Source organism: Oryctolagus cuniculus, chromosome 16, assembly GCF_051225735.1.
Source record: "Oryctolagus cuniculus isolate XC-2025 breed Fujian yellow rabbit chromosome 16, ASM5122573v1, whole genome shotgun sequence".
Lineage (NCBI taxonomy): Eukaryota > Metazoa > Chordata > Mammalia > Lagomorpha > Leporidae > Oryctolagus > Oryctolagus cuniculus.
In genome coordinates, this window is record NC_142882.1 from 184,738 (window position 1) to 200,000 (window position 15,263).

Here is a 15,263-nt window from a genome sequence, read left to right on the forward strand (position 1 = left end):
GCTGCTGAAGTCAGCGCTGGGCGCTTGGTGAGCGGGAGGGCGTCTAGCGCTCCCGTCCCTGCCCCGCAGGAGCTGCGGAGCCGGGTGCGGGCAGCGGGACCCCGAGCCGCAGGCGGGACCAGCGACGGCACCCGCCCGCCCCGCCGGACCCGCACGGAGGCAGCGGTCAGCCGCGCGGTGCAGGTGGACAGGCCTGGCCCTGCTGCGTCCGCTCAGCCCTCAGGAAGGGCCACCCTGCGGTCGCCGGGAGCCACTGCCCCTCGGTTTGGCCTCTGTTTCCCGCACCGGGCGCTGGCCGATCGCAGCAGGCGGTCTGTCCATCGCCACCCGTCCGCTCCACGAGCTGAGCGTGCGTCCTGGGCAGCCAGAGGTCCAGGAAGGGCCAGCAGGCCATCAAGAGGAGAAAAGGGGGCCGGCGCCGGGGCTCACTTGGTTAACCCTCCGCCTGCGGCGCCAGCATCCCATGTGGGCCCCGGGTTCTAGTCCCGGTTGCCCCTCTTCCAGGCCAGCTCTCTGCTGTGGCCCGGGAGTGCAGTAGAGGATGGCCCAAATGCTTGGGCCCTGCACCCCATGGGAGACCAGGAGGAAACACCTGGCTCCTGCCTTCGGATCAGCGTGGTGCGCCGTCCGCAGCGGCCATTTGGGGGGGTGAACCAACGGAAAAGGAAGACCTTTCTCTGTCTCTCATTGTCTATAATTCTGTCACACAGAGAGGAGGGCAGGGAAAGGATTGAGTCCGCGGGGAGAGCGCCGAGACGCAGTTACTGCCCAGAGGCGCTGCGTGGACAGCTGCGTGGACAGCTGCGTGGACAGCAGGGTGTGAAGGTTCGGGCGCCGCCAGCTGTAGGGAGTGACGTTGTAACTGAGGGGCAGAGTGGGTCTGCTTTGGGCGTGAGGGCCCGGGTACACGGTCTCACCTGACCAGGCCCAAAACACCAGTCCCCTACACACACCCAGAGGCACCTGAATACACACACACACACACACGCCCCGAGAACCTGGACGCCCCCCCACACACACACCCAGGAGACCCTGAACCCCACACACAGGAGACCCTGAACCCCCCCCACACACACAGGAGACCCTGAATCCCCCCCACACGCACCCAGGAGACCCTGAATCCCCCCCCAGGAGAACCTGAACCCCACACACAGGAGACCCTGAACCCCACACGCACCCAGGAGAACCTGAATCCCACACACACCCAGGAGAACTTGGACACACCCAGGAGACCCTGAACCCCACACACCCAGGAGACCCTGAACCCCCCCCCACACACCCAGGAGACCCTGAATCCCCCCCACACACCCAGGAGACCCTGAATCTCCTGTGGGGGAGGCTGAATCCGGAGAGGCCTAGAGGAACTTCCTGAGCCTGCCTGGAATTTGAAAACCTGACTTTGAGTTTCTAGTCCCTGGTGGCAAACACCCCAGCCCCAGGCTTCTGCCTAGGGATCATCGAGGTGGTACAATAGGAGTGGCTAAGACCCTTTTGCATCACATCACCCCACTCCTTGCCCGCACCCGCTCTGTACCCCAGCGATATGTACACCTCCCTTTTACAATACAGTGAGAGCCTGCTTCCACTGGGCTCCACACCGCGCCTGACTGTCCCCGGGTTTGGGGAAGGCTGAGTGGCGGGTGGCGCACTTCCCCTCCTCGGTCAAGGCAAGCTGCCGGCAGCCTGCCTAATTCTCCGGCGGTGGCAAGGAACAGTCACCGCAATCCCCCACACACCCAGGAGAACCTGAATTCCACACACACCCAGGAAAACCAGAACCCCCCCCACACACACACCCAGGAGACCCTGAATCCCCCCACACACTCCCAGGAAAACCACAACCCCCCCACAGACCCAGGAGAACCTGAATCCCACACACACCCAGGAAAACCAGAACCCCCCCCCCCACACACCCTGGAGACCCTGAATCCCCCCACACACTCCCAGGAAAACCACAACCCCCCCACAGACCCAGGAGAACCTGAATCCCACACACACCCAGGAAAACCAGAACCCCCCCCCCCACACACCCAGGAGACCCTGAATCCGCCCCACACACACACCCAGGAGAACCTGAATTCCACACATACCCAGGAAAACCAGAACCCCCCACACACACCCAGGAGAACCTGAACCCCCCCACACACACACCCAGGAAAACCAGAACCCCACACACACACACCCAGGAGAACCTGAATCCGCCCCACACTCCCAGGAGAACCTGAATTCCACACACACCCAGGAAAACCTGAATTCCACACACACCCAGGAAAACCAGAACCCCCACACACACTCCCAGGAGACCCTGAACCCCCCCCCACACACACACCCTGGAGACCCTGAATCCCCCCCCACTCCCAGGAGAACCACAACCCCCCCACACACACACACCCTGGAGACCCTGAATCCCCCCACACACTCCCAGGAGAACCTGAATTCTACACACACACACCCATGAGCACCTGAACCCCACACACGCACACCCAGTGGTACCTCCGCTCCGCCCAGGGCCGAGGAAAACAAGGCACACTCCAACAACGGTTCACACCACCTGCCACTTTGACCGTGGGCTTGGCCAGCTGAGGGGCTGTGCCTCGGGCCCCTGCCACACCAGCCCTGGGCCGGGGCTCAGGCACACGAGGCGCATCACAGCCTGGGAGTCAGCGACGAAGCCTGAGAGAGGCAGCTGCTGTGGCTCGGCCGTGAGCGCCCACGGAGAACGCTGACACGCACAGGTGAGTTCTCTGTGTGTCCCAGAGGTGGGGAAAATGATGCACTGCCCCCAACGCTGGTCACAGCGCAGTGCGGGGCGGCACGTGGGGTTCTGTCCACCACACTTAGTCATTCTGCCAGCATGAAGCGATTTCCCAATAGACAGCGAGAGCCAAGGCTCAGAAAACCAGACGTGGGCAGCAGGGTAAGCCACCTCTCACAAAGCGGAGTCCCTTGTTGGAGCGCCGGGTCGAGTCCCGGCTGCTCCACTTCCCGTCCAGCGCCTGCCCAAGCAGTGATGCTCCCGGCTTCGGCCTGGCCCAGCCCTGCTGTGCAGGCTTTTCGGAGGGGGAGCAGGGCATGGACGATTCTCCCCCTACCCCTGTCTCCGTCTCTCTCCCCTCTCCGCGCCCCCAGGCCCCCCATCTCCCCCCCTCTCTGCCCCCGTCTCTCTCCCCCTTCCCCCTCTCTCCACACCCCCACGCCCCGCCTCTCTCCTCCTTCCTCCTCTCTCCACACCCCGGTCTCTCCCCCCACTCCCTCCTCCTCCCTCCGCCCCGTCTCTCTCCCCCTCCCTATCTCTCCCCGCCCCACGCCCCCGCCTCTCCTCCCACTCCCTCCTCCTCTCTCTGCCCCCCCGTCTCTCTCCCCGCCCCACGCCCCCATCTCTCCCCCCACTCCCTCCTCCTCTCTCCGCCCCCCCCGTCTCTCTCCCCCTCCCTATCCCTCCCCGCCCCACGCCCCGTCTCTCCCCCCACTCCCTATCTCTCCCCGCCCCACGCCCCCGCCTCTCCTCCCACTCCCTCCTCCTCTCTCTGCCCCCCTCCCCCTCCCTCTCTCTCCCCGCCCCACGCCCCCATCTCTCCCCCCACTCCCTCCTCCTCTCTCCGCCCCCCCCCGTCTCTCTCCCCCTCCCTATCCCTCCCCGCCCCACGCCCCCGTCTCCCCCCACTCCCTCCTCCTCTCTCTGCCCCCCCGTCTCTCTCCCCCTCCCTCTCCCCACCCCACGCCCCTGCCACTCCTCCCACTCCCTCCTCCTCTCTCTGCCCCCCCTCTCCCCCTCCCTCTCCCCGCCCCACGCCCCCGCCTCTCCTCCCACTCCCTCCTCCTCTCTCTGCCCCCCATCTCTCTCCCCCTCCCTCTCTCTCCCCGCCCCACGCCCCCATCTCTCCCCCCACTCCCTCCTCCTCTCTCTGCCCCCCCCCGTCTCTCTCCCCCTCCCTCTCTCTCCCCGCCCCACGCCCCCGTCTCCCCCCACTCCCTCCTCCTCTCTCCGCCCCTGTCTCTCTCCCCCTTCCCCCTCTCTCCCCGCCCCCAGGCCCCTGTCTCCCCCCCACACCCCCTCTTTCTGTCTTCAGCAGCACTGTAGGGCGCCGGTTTCTTTTCTGAGTCTGAGCCTCCCTGTCCGAGAAGTGGGCTGGGCGGCCATCCCGTCCCCCAGGCCAAGGGTCTCATGTGGTGGGCGTGGCCGGTCCGTTCTGGGCGACACAGGGTGGGCGTGGCTGGTTCGGCTCCCGACATCACGTGGTGGGCGCCCAGTGGGCAGGTGGGAGGGTAGCTGGGTTCCCAGGAGGCGGCGGGGTGGGAAAACAAGAGGCTTCCACAAGCCGCAGGTCGGATGCGAAAATAACTTATTGCTGTCCTCCCGCTGCCGCCGTGTCCGGCCCCTCCAGGCCAGCGACTCGGAGAACCACACACAGGGCTGGGTGCGCTCGGGTGTTTACTGGGACGGGGCTGGTTGGTCAGACTTTCTTGGTGATGCTCTTGGGGGTGGCCAGCTCGTAGAGGCGAGGGGACGCCTGTGCGGCCAGCGAGGCAGGGGAGATGCGGTAGGGGTCGTAGCCCTCGTTGAGGCACTTGCGCACTTTGGGCTGTGCCAGGGCGACAACCCGGGGGCTGGCCACCGCCTTCTTGGTGACGTCCAGCACCTCCCAGCGAGGGTCGCGGTCAGGCACACACTTGTCCGACTGGGCCTTGGGCACTAGAGGGGCAGACGAGACGGGGGAGGGCAGAGCTCAGCCGTCTGTGTACCAACAGCCTGCCCACCGGCGGGAGGATGGACAAACATGGCGTGGTCCACGGAGAACAAGGAGGCCCTGACGCGCCACGCGTGGAGGGACCCGACGGCGTCACGCGTGGTCCACGCACACGGGGAGCACCACGAAACCAGGAGCAGGGGCAAGGCTGACGCACCACGCGTGCAGGGACCCGACGGCCTCACGCCAGGGAGATGCAGATACAGAAGACCACACGCGTGGCCCCCACTGATGGAGACATCTCCCACAGGCGACTCCACAGGGACCGGAGGGGATGCACAGTCCCAGGGCTGGGGCGGGGTGGGGTGACTGCTCAGGGCAGGAGGCTGCTCTTTGGAGTGCTGAGAATGTTCTAGAATGACTGCGGTGCGGCCTGCACAACTCCATGGATGCACAAAAAGCTGACTTGCACACTTCAGAGAGTAAAGGGCAACCACTCCCCAGTGGCCATGGTCCCGGCTGGGGCCACAGGAGGGCGGTCCAGCGCCCCAGCCCCCCCGCTTCACCTGCCCTCCGCTCCCACTCAGGTCACGTGGGGAGGGGCTGCAGGGTGCGCCCCAGGACCCTCCCTCCCAGCCCCTCCATCACACGGCAGGCTCAGCACTGCTGCTGGGAGGCCAGGAGAGGGGACCGGCAGGCCTCAGGGGGACGGGGCTGGCCTCCCTCGTCATCTCTGGGGCACGGGGTGGGCACAGCCCCCATGCAAATGGTAGACACCGCTCGCCCCAGGGAGGAGAGTGGAGCCCCTCCCAGCCAGCTGAGCCCTGGCAAGGGGTCCAGGAGCTGCTGGGGGCGTCAGGGCTCCTGCACTCTGGTCCCAGCTGACGTGCTCTTGGGCCCCCAGAAGCCCTGTGAGTGCACACAGCAGTCAGCCGAGCCCCAGAGCCCGCGTGAGTGCACGGGGGGGTCGGCTGAGCCCCCCCCCCCGACCCCGTGTGCACACGGGGTCCACGCCCTGTGTTTCCTGCTCTGTTCCATGCGTTCTGGCCCCAACCATGACAGGCAGGAAATCTAGACTGGAAAGGAGTCTTACACCGATCGACACATGCGTGACGACCCAGGCGTGTGCAGGTCAGGATGCGTGTGGGGGCGTGTACTCAGGCTCCATTTCTCTAACACTGATGGCATGAATGAATGAGTGAACAAGGGAATGAATGAAGTGAGCGGACTGTGTCAGAGAGAACCGGGGAGGGAAGAAGTCGAGTGGCTCCACACCCACCAGCCAAGGTCGGGGAGAGACACACGCGCCACCACTGTGATCCCCTGGGCCTGGCCTGGAGCTGACCACACGGCAGACAGAGGACGCGGCACACATAGGTAGAGGGCAGGCACTGTGGATAAAGGGCAGGGGGAGGGGTGCAGGGTCCCCAGGGACAGAGGCGGGGGAGGAGGTACCAGGGTCCCCAGCGACAGAGATGGGGGTTCAGGGTTCCCAGGGACAGAGGTGGGGGTGCAGGGTCCCCAGGGACAGAGGTGGGGGAGGACGTACCAGGGTCCCCAGGGACAGAGATGGGGGTGCAGGGTCCCCAGGGACAGAGGTGGGGAGTGCAGGGTCCCCAGGGACAGAGGTGGGGGTGCAGGGTCCCCAGGGACAGAGGCGGGGGAGGAGGTACCAGGGTCCCCAGCGACAGAGATGGGGGTGCAGGGTCCCCAGGGACAGAGGTGGGGAGTGCAGGGTCCCCAGGGACAGAGGTGGGGGTGCAGGGTCCCCAGGGACCGAGGTGGGGGAGGAGGTACCAGGGTCCCCAGGGACAGAGGTGGGGGTGCAGGGTCCCCAGGGACAGAGGCAGGGAGTGCAGGGTCCCCAGGGACAGAGGTGGGGGTGCAGGGTCCCCAGGGACCGAGGTGGGGGAGGCGGTACCAGGGTCCCCAGGGACAGAGATGGGGGTGCAGGGTCCCCAGGGACAGAGGTGGGAGTGCAGGGTCCCCAGGGACAGAGGCAGGGAGTGCAGGGTCCCCAGGGACAGAGATGGGGTGCAGGGTCCCCAGGGACAGAGGTGGGGGTGCAGGGTCCCCAGGGACAGAGGTGGGGGAAGAGTTCCCAGGGTCCCCAGGGACAGAGGCCCCCAGGGATAAGGGTTGCAGGGTGCCCAGATGCCCCCCGAGAAGAGGAGTCCTGGCCTGACCCCGAGGGCCTCCCCTGGAACGGTGAGCACAGGGACAGACCCCAGCAGGACACCACACTACCCCTCTACCTGCCAGGAGGGAAATAAGGGGTGCAGGGTGGGCCTGAGCGTTTCGTCTGCCCAGATGTAGAGTGAGGTGGGGAAGGGGCTTCGGGACCCTGGCAGAGCACCAGGAAGGATGCACATGTGAGGTCACTCACGTGTGCACACCCACACCACACACCCAGCTCACGTGTGCACACACATGTACACACAGCACACACTGCTCATGTGTGCACACCCAGCTCACATAAGCACACACAGCACACAACTCACGTGTGCACACCCACACCACACACCAAGCTCACATGTGCACACACATGTACACACAGCACACACTGCTCATGTGTGCACACCCAGCTCACATAAGCACACACAGCACACAACTCACGTGTGCACACCCACACCACACACCCGGCTCACATGTGCACACACAGCACACAGCTCACTCACGTGTGTACATGCACAACACACACCCAGCTCATGTGTGCACACAGCACACACGTGTGCACACAGCTCACATGTGCACATGCACAGCAACACCCAGCTCACATAAACACACACAGCACACACTCATGTGTGCACACAGCTCACTCACGTGTGCACATGCACAGCACACACACATCTCACATGTGCACACAGCTCACTCATGTGTGCACACACATGTACACACAGCTCACATGTGCACATAGAGCACACCACGTGAGTTGTCCCCAGGGACCCTTGACAGCCGTCTCAGTTCAGGGAGGAGGACATGGAAGAGGGTGCGCAGAGTCGACAGAAGCAGACCCCAGGCCCGGGACCCGGGACTCCCCGTCTCCCCTGTCCAGCGGGCAGCAGGGCAGCAGGGTGTCGAGCCCAGGGGTCCACTCACTGGCCAGGTTCAGGAGGCGGTTGTAGTCCGACACGTGTGGCTTAGACTTCGGCATGGGGTCCCACTGCCCCTGCAGGGTGGCTGGGGGCCTGGGCTTAGCCAGCCGGAGAATCCGTGAGCTGGGGACTGCCATCTGGGCCGCCCGGGACACCTGGGACACCTGGGAGAGGACAGCCATGGAGGCGCTTGGATCTGCAGGTCGCGGACAGAGAGGGCTCCTCCGGGGACGACCAGAAACCCACGGTGTGTGAGGGGTAAACCTGGGGCCCACGCCCTCTTGGTGCACTGGCTCTGCAGTCCAGTAAGTAAGCTGCCTGCAGTGCCGGCATCCCACGTCGGCACTGGTTCAAGTCCTGGCTGCTCCACTTCCCATCCAGCTCCCTGCTAATGGCCTGGGATGCGGCAGTGATGGACCAAGTCCTCAGGCCCTGCACCCACGTGGGAGACTGGATGGAGCTCCCGGCTCCTGGCTTCAGCCTGGCCCAGCCCTGGCCGCTGCGGCCATCTGGGGAGTGAACCAGCACATGGAAGCTCGCTCTCTCTCTTTCTCTCTCTCTCTCTCTCTCTCTCTCTCTCTCTCTCTCTAACTCTGCTACTCAAATAAATAAATCTGACATGGAAACAAAACCAACATAAACCTCTTGGGGACATCTCCAGGGCCCCACGGGGGAGGAGTGACTGAGGACAGAACAGGACACATATGTCCACCAGTGTCCCCAGGGACCCAGATCCTCACATGGCCCCCACGACACCTGTCCATCATGCTCCCTGCTGGCACCCAAGGGCCCAGTGACCAAGCCCATCCATCCACGGAATGCACATGGGGACGGCCAGCGCCGTTGGCTCAGGGAGGAAGCCAGGCTCGGGCCCCGGGGAGGGGGGCTCGTGGACGACATCCAGGGAGAGCAGGGGACTCCGATCTGAAGCCCACCCAGCATTTTCCTTAATAGGAAGGAAGCTCTGTGTGTGTGTGTAAGCTTCTGCAGCCACACAGGTGGGCAGGGGGCCGGCAGGGCGACCCCAGCTGGACTGAGGGGCTGACGAGAGCAAGCGAGGGAGCCGGGCCAGCCAGGAGGGTGGCTCCAGGGTCCGCTCCCCCTGCCCGCAGGCCCCAGCCCCCAGGCAGCCTCCTGCAGAGTCCCGGCGTCCCCACCCACCCTGCACAGAGCACCCGACACCCACCTCGGACATGTGGATGCTCCAGATGTTACTCCGGATCTTGGGGGCAGCCAGCTCCTTCAGCCGACTGGACGCCTGGCACTCCAAGGTGGACCGGGGGATGGGCCAGATGGGCGTGGTCCTAGGACATGCGCAGCACAGGTCACCAGCGTTAGGGGTAGGGTTAGCCAACGTGTGTGTGTGCGTGTGTACACAGTGTCAGTCACGCCCAGTCTAGGGTGTGTGTGTGTGTGTGTGTATGCGCTTTGTCAATCACAGCTCAGACTGGGGCGTGAATGTGTGTGCACGTGTGCATGGTGTCAGTCACACCCAGCCTAGGGTGTGTGTGTGTGCCGTGTCAACCACAGCACAGTTAGGGTTGTCTGCGTGTGTGTGCGTGTTGTGTGTGTGCATGCTCTGTGTCCATCACAACCGAGCCAAGGGTATGAGTGTGTGTGTGTGCTGTGTCAACCACAGCCCAGTCTACAGTATGTGTGTGTGCTCTGTGTCAATGTGTCAATAACACCCAGCCTAAAGTGTGAGTGTGTGTGTGTGCATGGTGTCAGTCACACCCAGCCTAGGGTGTGTGTGTGTGTGTATGCACTTTGTCAATCACAGCTCAGACTGGGGCGTGAATGTGTGTGCGCATGTGCATGGTGTCAGTCACGCCCAGCCTAGGGTGTGTGTGTGTGCCGTGTCAACCACAGCACAGTTAGGGTGTGTCTGCGTGTGTGTGTGTGTGTGCACTTCATTGATCACAGCTCAACCTAGGGTATGAGTGTGTGTGTGTGCTGTGTCAACCACAGCCCAGTCTACAGTATGTGTGTGTGCTCTGTGTCAATGTGTCAATAACACCCAGCCTAAAGTGTGAGTGTGTGTGTGTGCATGATGTCAGTCACACCCAGCCTAGGGTGTGTGCTCATGTGCTCTGTTGTCAACCACACCCAGCCTAGGGTGTGTGTGTGTACTGTGTCAATCGCAGTACAGCCTAGGTGTGTGTGTGTGTGCTCTGTGTCAATCACAACCGAGCCTAGGGTATGAGTGTGTGTGTGCACTTCATCAATCACAGCCCAGTCTACAGTGTGTGTGTGTGTATGTGTGTGTGCAGTGTCAGTCACACCCAGCCTAGGTGTCTGCAGCTGGGAAAGGCTGGGATTTGGAGAGCCTCAAAGTGCCCTAGGAGCTTCCCTGAAACTCACTGAGGATGGTACCGCCCTCACCCCTTCCAGCTGTCCAGCCCAGGGACAGAGGCCTGCTCCAGTCCAGCCTTCTTACTGAGGATGGTACCGCCCTCACCCCTTCCAGCTGTCCAGCCCAGGGACAGAGGCCTGCTCCAGTCCAGCCTTCTCACTGAGGATGGTACCGCCCTCACCCCTTCCAGCTGTCCAGCCCAGGGACAGAGGCCTGCTCCAGTCCAGCCTTCTTACTGAGGACGGTACCGCCCTCACCCCTTCCAACTGTCCAGCCCAGGGACAGAGGCCTGCTCCAGTCCAGCCTTCTTACTGAGGACGGTACCGCCCTCACCCCTTCCAACTGTCCAGCCCAGGGGCAGAGGCCTGCTCCAGTCCAGCCTTCTTACTGAGGATGGTACCGCCCTCACCCCTTCCAGCTGTCCAGCCCAGGGACAGAGGCCTGCTCCAGTCCAGCCTTCTTACTGAGGATGGAACCGCCCTCACCTCCTTCCAGCTGTCCAGCCCAGGGACAGAGGCCTGCTCCAGTCCAGCCTTCTCACTGAGGATGGTACCGCCCTCACCCCTTCCAGCTGTCCAGCCCAGGGGCAGAGGCCTGCTCCAGTCCAGCCTTCTCACTGAGGACGGTACCGCCCTCACCCCTTCCAACTGTCCAGCCCAGGGACAGAGGCCTGCTCCAGTCCAGCCTTCTCACCGAGGAGGTTACCACCCTCACCCCTTCCAGCTGTCCAGCCCAGGGACAGAGGCCTGCTCCAGTCCAGCCTTCTCACCAAGGAGGTTACCACCCTCACCCCTTCCAGCTGTCCAGCCCAGGGACAGAGGCCTGCTCCAGTCCAGCCTTCTTACTGAGGATGGTACCGCCCTCACCCGCTTCCAGCTGTCCAGCCCAGGGACAGAGGCCTGCTCCAGTCCAGCCTTCTTACTGAGGACAGTACCGCCCTCACCCCTTCCAGCTGTCCAGCCCAGGGACAGAGGCCTGCTCCAGTCCAGCCTTCTTACTGAGGATGCTACCGCCCTCACCCACTTCCAGCTGTCCAGCCCAGGGACAGAGGCCTGCTCCAGTCCAGCCTTCTTACTGAGGATGGTACCGCCCTCACCCCTTCCAGCTGTCCAGCCCAGGGACAGAGGCCTGCTCCAGTCCAGCCTTCTTACTGAGGATGCTACCGCCCTCACCCACTTCCAGCTGTCCAGCCCAGGGACAGAGGCCTGCTCCAGTCCAGCCTTCTTACTGAGGATGGTACCGCCCTCACCCCTTCCAGCTGTCCAGCCCAGGGACAGAGGCCTGCTCCAGTCCAGCCTTCTTACTGAGGATGCTACCGCCCTCACCCACTTCCAGCTGTCCAGCCCAGGGACAGAGGCCTGCTCCAGTCCAGCCTTCTTACTGAGGATGGTACCGCCCTCACCCCTTCCAGCTGTCCAGCCCAGGGACAGAGGCCTGCTCCAGTCCAGCCTTCTCAGTCCTCCAGTGGCAACAGCCCCTCCCAGGGCCTCGTCCCTGCCCCCTCCTCAGGAGCCCGGGTGAGGTCCCTGGGTTGTGGGAACAGCTGGGCTTGGAGTGCTTCCCTGTGTCACCCCGAAAGCTCAGCCATATTTTGTTGACCCTCAGCAAGCTGCCCATGCGTCCACATGCCTGGGGTGGCACCCAGTGTGTAAGCACAGCCCCGCAGACGGCCGCAGCCCTGCAGCCGCCCTCAGCCTCCGGTCCTCTCTGCCCACGCTCAGGTGCTGTGAACTCTGGGGGCACTGACGCCGCCCTCAGCCCACTGCACGCCCCCACCTCAGCCCCCGTTAGCAAACGCAAACACGGGGTGGGGGGCACCTCCGAGTGTGAAGGGGGTCCAGGCAGCTACTTGTGCCAGTCCTGTGTCCCCGTGCGTGTGCACAGATGTGACTGACCTGTGTGTGAACACACACAGAGCTCTGAGGGAGAACTGGGCGTGAAACCACCGCTTACGGTTCCCACCGTTTCAGACCATCACGTTCCACCACGCACCTGCCCGCACCACCACCACCCTGACTATACGGGCCCGGGGCCCTGCCTGCCGTAGGCATGGCTGGGGGGCCGGGACAGACTCTGCAACCCAGCCCTGGGCTGGGGACCCCTCCCCATGCCACGGCCTGCCTAGGTCAGGGAGAGCCCAGCCCTCGTCCCCTACCTGTTGTTGTTGTAGTACTCCAGATAGAATCTCTTGGGCCGGGCCAGTTCCTCCACTCGAGGGGACACCTCTGGGCACAGGGGAAATGGGAAAGTGCCCAGTCACTGCCCAGCGGTGGACCCCAGCCAAGACAGCCCGCCCTGCCCAGCGCACCGTCTGCCTGTGGAATTCAGCTCTCTGCAGCTGAGGGGCCAGGCAGCAAGCCCCCTGCAGGGGCAACTGTGCTGCCCCCACCCTGGGCACCCGAAGGCACTTGCTCAGGACTGTGTGGTATAGGAGGTAGGGCCCACGGCTCCTCCTCAGGGCTCGGAGTGGACCCAGAAACCCACGGTTGGAAGCCAGCGTGGGCCTGGCGTTTGCTGGTCACTGTTGCTCCCCCAGTAATGATCTCCTTGAGGTAAATTAACCCCTCTACGCCTACCCACGCCCTCTCCCCAGCCTTCAAACAGAAGGGGCAGAGTCCAGCAGAGACTTCCAGAAGATGGACAGAGGCTCGTAGGGCACAGAGCAGGGAAGACCAGGCTCCCTGGGTCAGAGAGGGGTCGGTTCTAGCAGGGGCTGGAGCGCCCCTCCTGTGTCCCCCAGCCCCAGGAGGCCAGTGGCCAGCACAGTGTGGCCGGGCCCCAAGGCCGAGCAGAGGCCACCCCAGCCTCAGATGGACAAGGGCTCCACCTACCGGGCACCGTGATGGTGAGGGTCGTATCCTCGAGAAACCGTTCGGTCCAGTACACAGAGGGCCTGGAACACACCAGTGGACCAGCGTGAGGGCAGCAAGGACCCCAGCCCTGGGCCTGGCATGAAGCAAGAGCTTGGGGCTCCCTGGCAGGGCAGCACACGGGGCAGGCTGCGGGCTGAGGAGGAGCCGGGGAACCTGTGGCTTGGATCAGGGTCAGAGTTACAGTCAGGGTCAGGCTTAGGGTCAGTGTCAAGGCTAGGGATTTAGGATTGCGGTTAGGGTTAGGGCGTTAGGGTTAGGGTTAGGGATTTAGGGTTAATGGTTACATACTTAAGGTGAGGGAGTAAAGGTTAGGAATTTAGGGTTAGGATTGGTTTCAGGATTTAGGGTTATGGTTAGGGATTTGAGATTATGGTTAGGATTTGGGTTAGGGAATTGAGATTATGGCTAGGGTTAGGATTAGGGTTAGGGTTAGGATTCAAGTTAGGGTTAGGATTAAGTTTAGTGACATAGTTAATGTTAGGGTTAGGGATTTAGGGTTAGAGTTAGGGATTAGGGTTAGGATTAGGGTTAGGTTTAGTGGTTTATATTTAGGGTTAGATTTAGGGATTTAGGGTTAGGGTTAGGATTAGGAGTTAGTGATTTAGGGTTAGGGCATGGGTAGTGTTATGGTCATGGTTATGGTTAAGAGTTAGGATTAGGTTTAGGATTAGGGATTTGGGACTTGAGTTATGGTTGGGATTAGGGTTAGGGATCTAGGATTTGAAGTTAGGTTAGGGTTAAGGTTAGAGAACAGAGTTAGGAATTTAGGATTAGGGTTGGGTTCAGGATTTAGGGTTAGGGTTTTGTTAAATTTCAGGGTTTAGGGCTATGGGTTTTGGGCTAGGGAGATGACCAGAAGATTATTATAGTTTTAGAGTTATAGTTAGGGTTAGTGGTTTAGAGACAGGACTTTCAGTTTAGGGTTAGGGTTATGGTTAAAGATTTAGGGTCAATGCTAAGTCTTAAGGTTAGGGTTAGAGGTTAGGATTAGGGTAAGGGGTTACGGATTTATTGTTAGGGTTAGAGTTTAGGGTTAGGGTTAGGGTTAGGGGTTAGGGCTAGGGTTAGGGTTAGGGCTAGGATTTAGGGTTAGGGCTACGGTTAGGGCTAGGATTTAGGGTTAGGGTTAGGGGTTAGGGTTAGGGCTAGGATTTAGGGTTAGGGTTAGGATTTAGGGTTAGGGTTTGGGTTAGGGTTAGGGTTAGGGCTAGGATTTAGGGTTAGGGCTACGGTTAGGGCTAGGATTTAGGGTTAGGGTTAGGGTTAGGGTTCTGATTCGAGTTTATTTAGAATTCCAGTGGCAGCCATGACATTGGAGATCCTGGGCAGCTGGGAGAGTGCCTTGGACACGGTGGGTGACACGTCCTGAGCCTCCTGGGCCTGCACCAGTGCCGAGTCGGAGGGAGGTGAGCCAGGGGAGACAGCGCCAGCAGAGCCCCAGCTTCTCGAGGGAGTGGCCAGGTCCTCTCTGCCTGAAGCCAGGTCCAGGGCTAGCGTGTGGGTGAGGGAGCCCCCATCTGGAAGCCCCTCCCTCCCTGGCCGGGCGCCGCGGCCACGTGAGCTGCAGGTGGGGAGCAGGCGAGGGACTTACCAATAGAGACAGAAGTGCAAGGTGGTCTTGCATGGGGTGATCCACGCATAGCCCCTACAGCGGCCTCTCATCCTGCGACGAGACAGGGCCAACGCCCTGCTGCCGTCCGCCGCCACCGCCCTGAGGACCCCAGGGGCCACCGTCCCCACCAGGCCCCACCGCTGGGATCCTGATTCTGTTCCCTGGCGACCCCTCCCCCACCCCCACCCCACCCCGGTGGGAGCTCGGGGTCGCCACCTTTCCGAGGACCTGGACCTGCCCCACCCAGTGAGGCCCAGGCCTGGCCGGCCCTCACCTGTCTCTCAGGACCTGCCAGTTGGTCTTGGGCTCTGCCAGCTCCAGGAGCCGGCGCCGCTGCCGCCTCCCTCTGGCCATGGAGCAGCGGGGCAGTCTGTGGGTGATGGACAGCCGACTGCGGGAGAGTCGGTGTTGGGACTGGCACCGCCTGGCCCTTGCCCACCCCGCCCACCTGCTGTCCTCTCAGGCTTCCCTGGTGGGGATGGGCCAGGGCCTGAAGCACCACCCCCCACCCCCACAGCTTCCTGAGGCCCTGCTCCCCCCTTTACGAGAGGAATGGGGGTGCTGTGGCACAGGGGGTTAGGCTGGCGCCCCACGTGAGCGCAGGTGCAAGTCCCAGTCGCTCCACTGTCCACTGAGCTCCTT

General features: G+C 62.7%; 1 protein-coding gene across 1 annotated transcript in view; it reads right to left on the reverse strand.

Moving 5' to 3' along the window:
• Window positions 1-4,326: 4,326 nt before the first annotated feature.
• Window positions 4,327-15,263, reverse strand: part of SPMAP2 (sperm microtubule associated protein 2) — a 12,011-nt gene continuing 1,074 nt past the window's right edge. The window contains exons 2-8 of the mRNA XM_070059478.2: window positions 14,896-15,012; window positions 14,601-14,672; window positions 12,968-13,029; window positions 12,292-12,361; window positions 8,970-9,087; window positions 7,788-7,947; window positions 4,327-4,693 (exon numbers count right to left, since the gene is read on the reverse strand). Of these exons, the coding sequence (XP_069915579.2) occupies window positions 4,455-4,693; window positions 7,788-7,947; window positions 8,970-9,087; window positions 12,292-12,361; window positions 12,968-13,029; window positions 14,601-14,672; window positions 14,896-15,012 (838 nt within the window). The 3' untranslated portion in view covers window positions 4,327-4,454. The remainder of the gene's footprint in view (window positions 4,694-7,787; window positions 7,948-8,969; window positions 9,088-12,291; window positions 12,362-12,967; window positions 13,030-14,600; window positions 14,673-14,895; window positions 15,013-15,263) is intronic.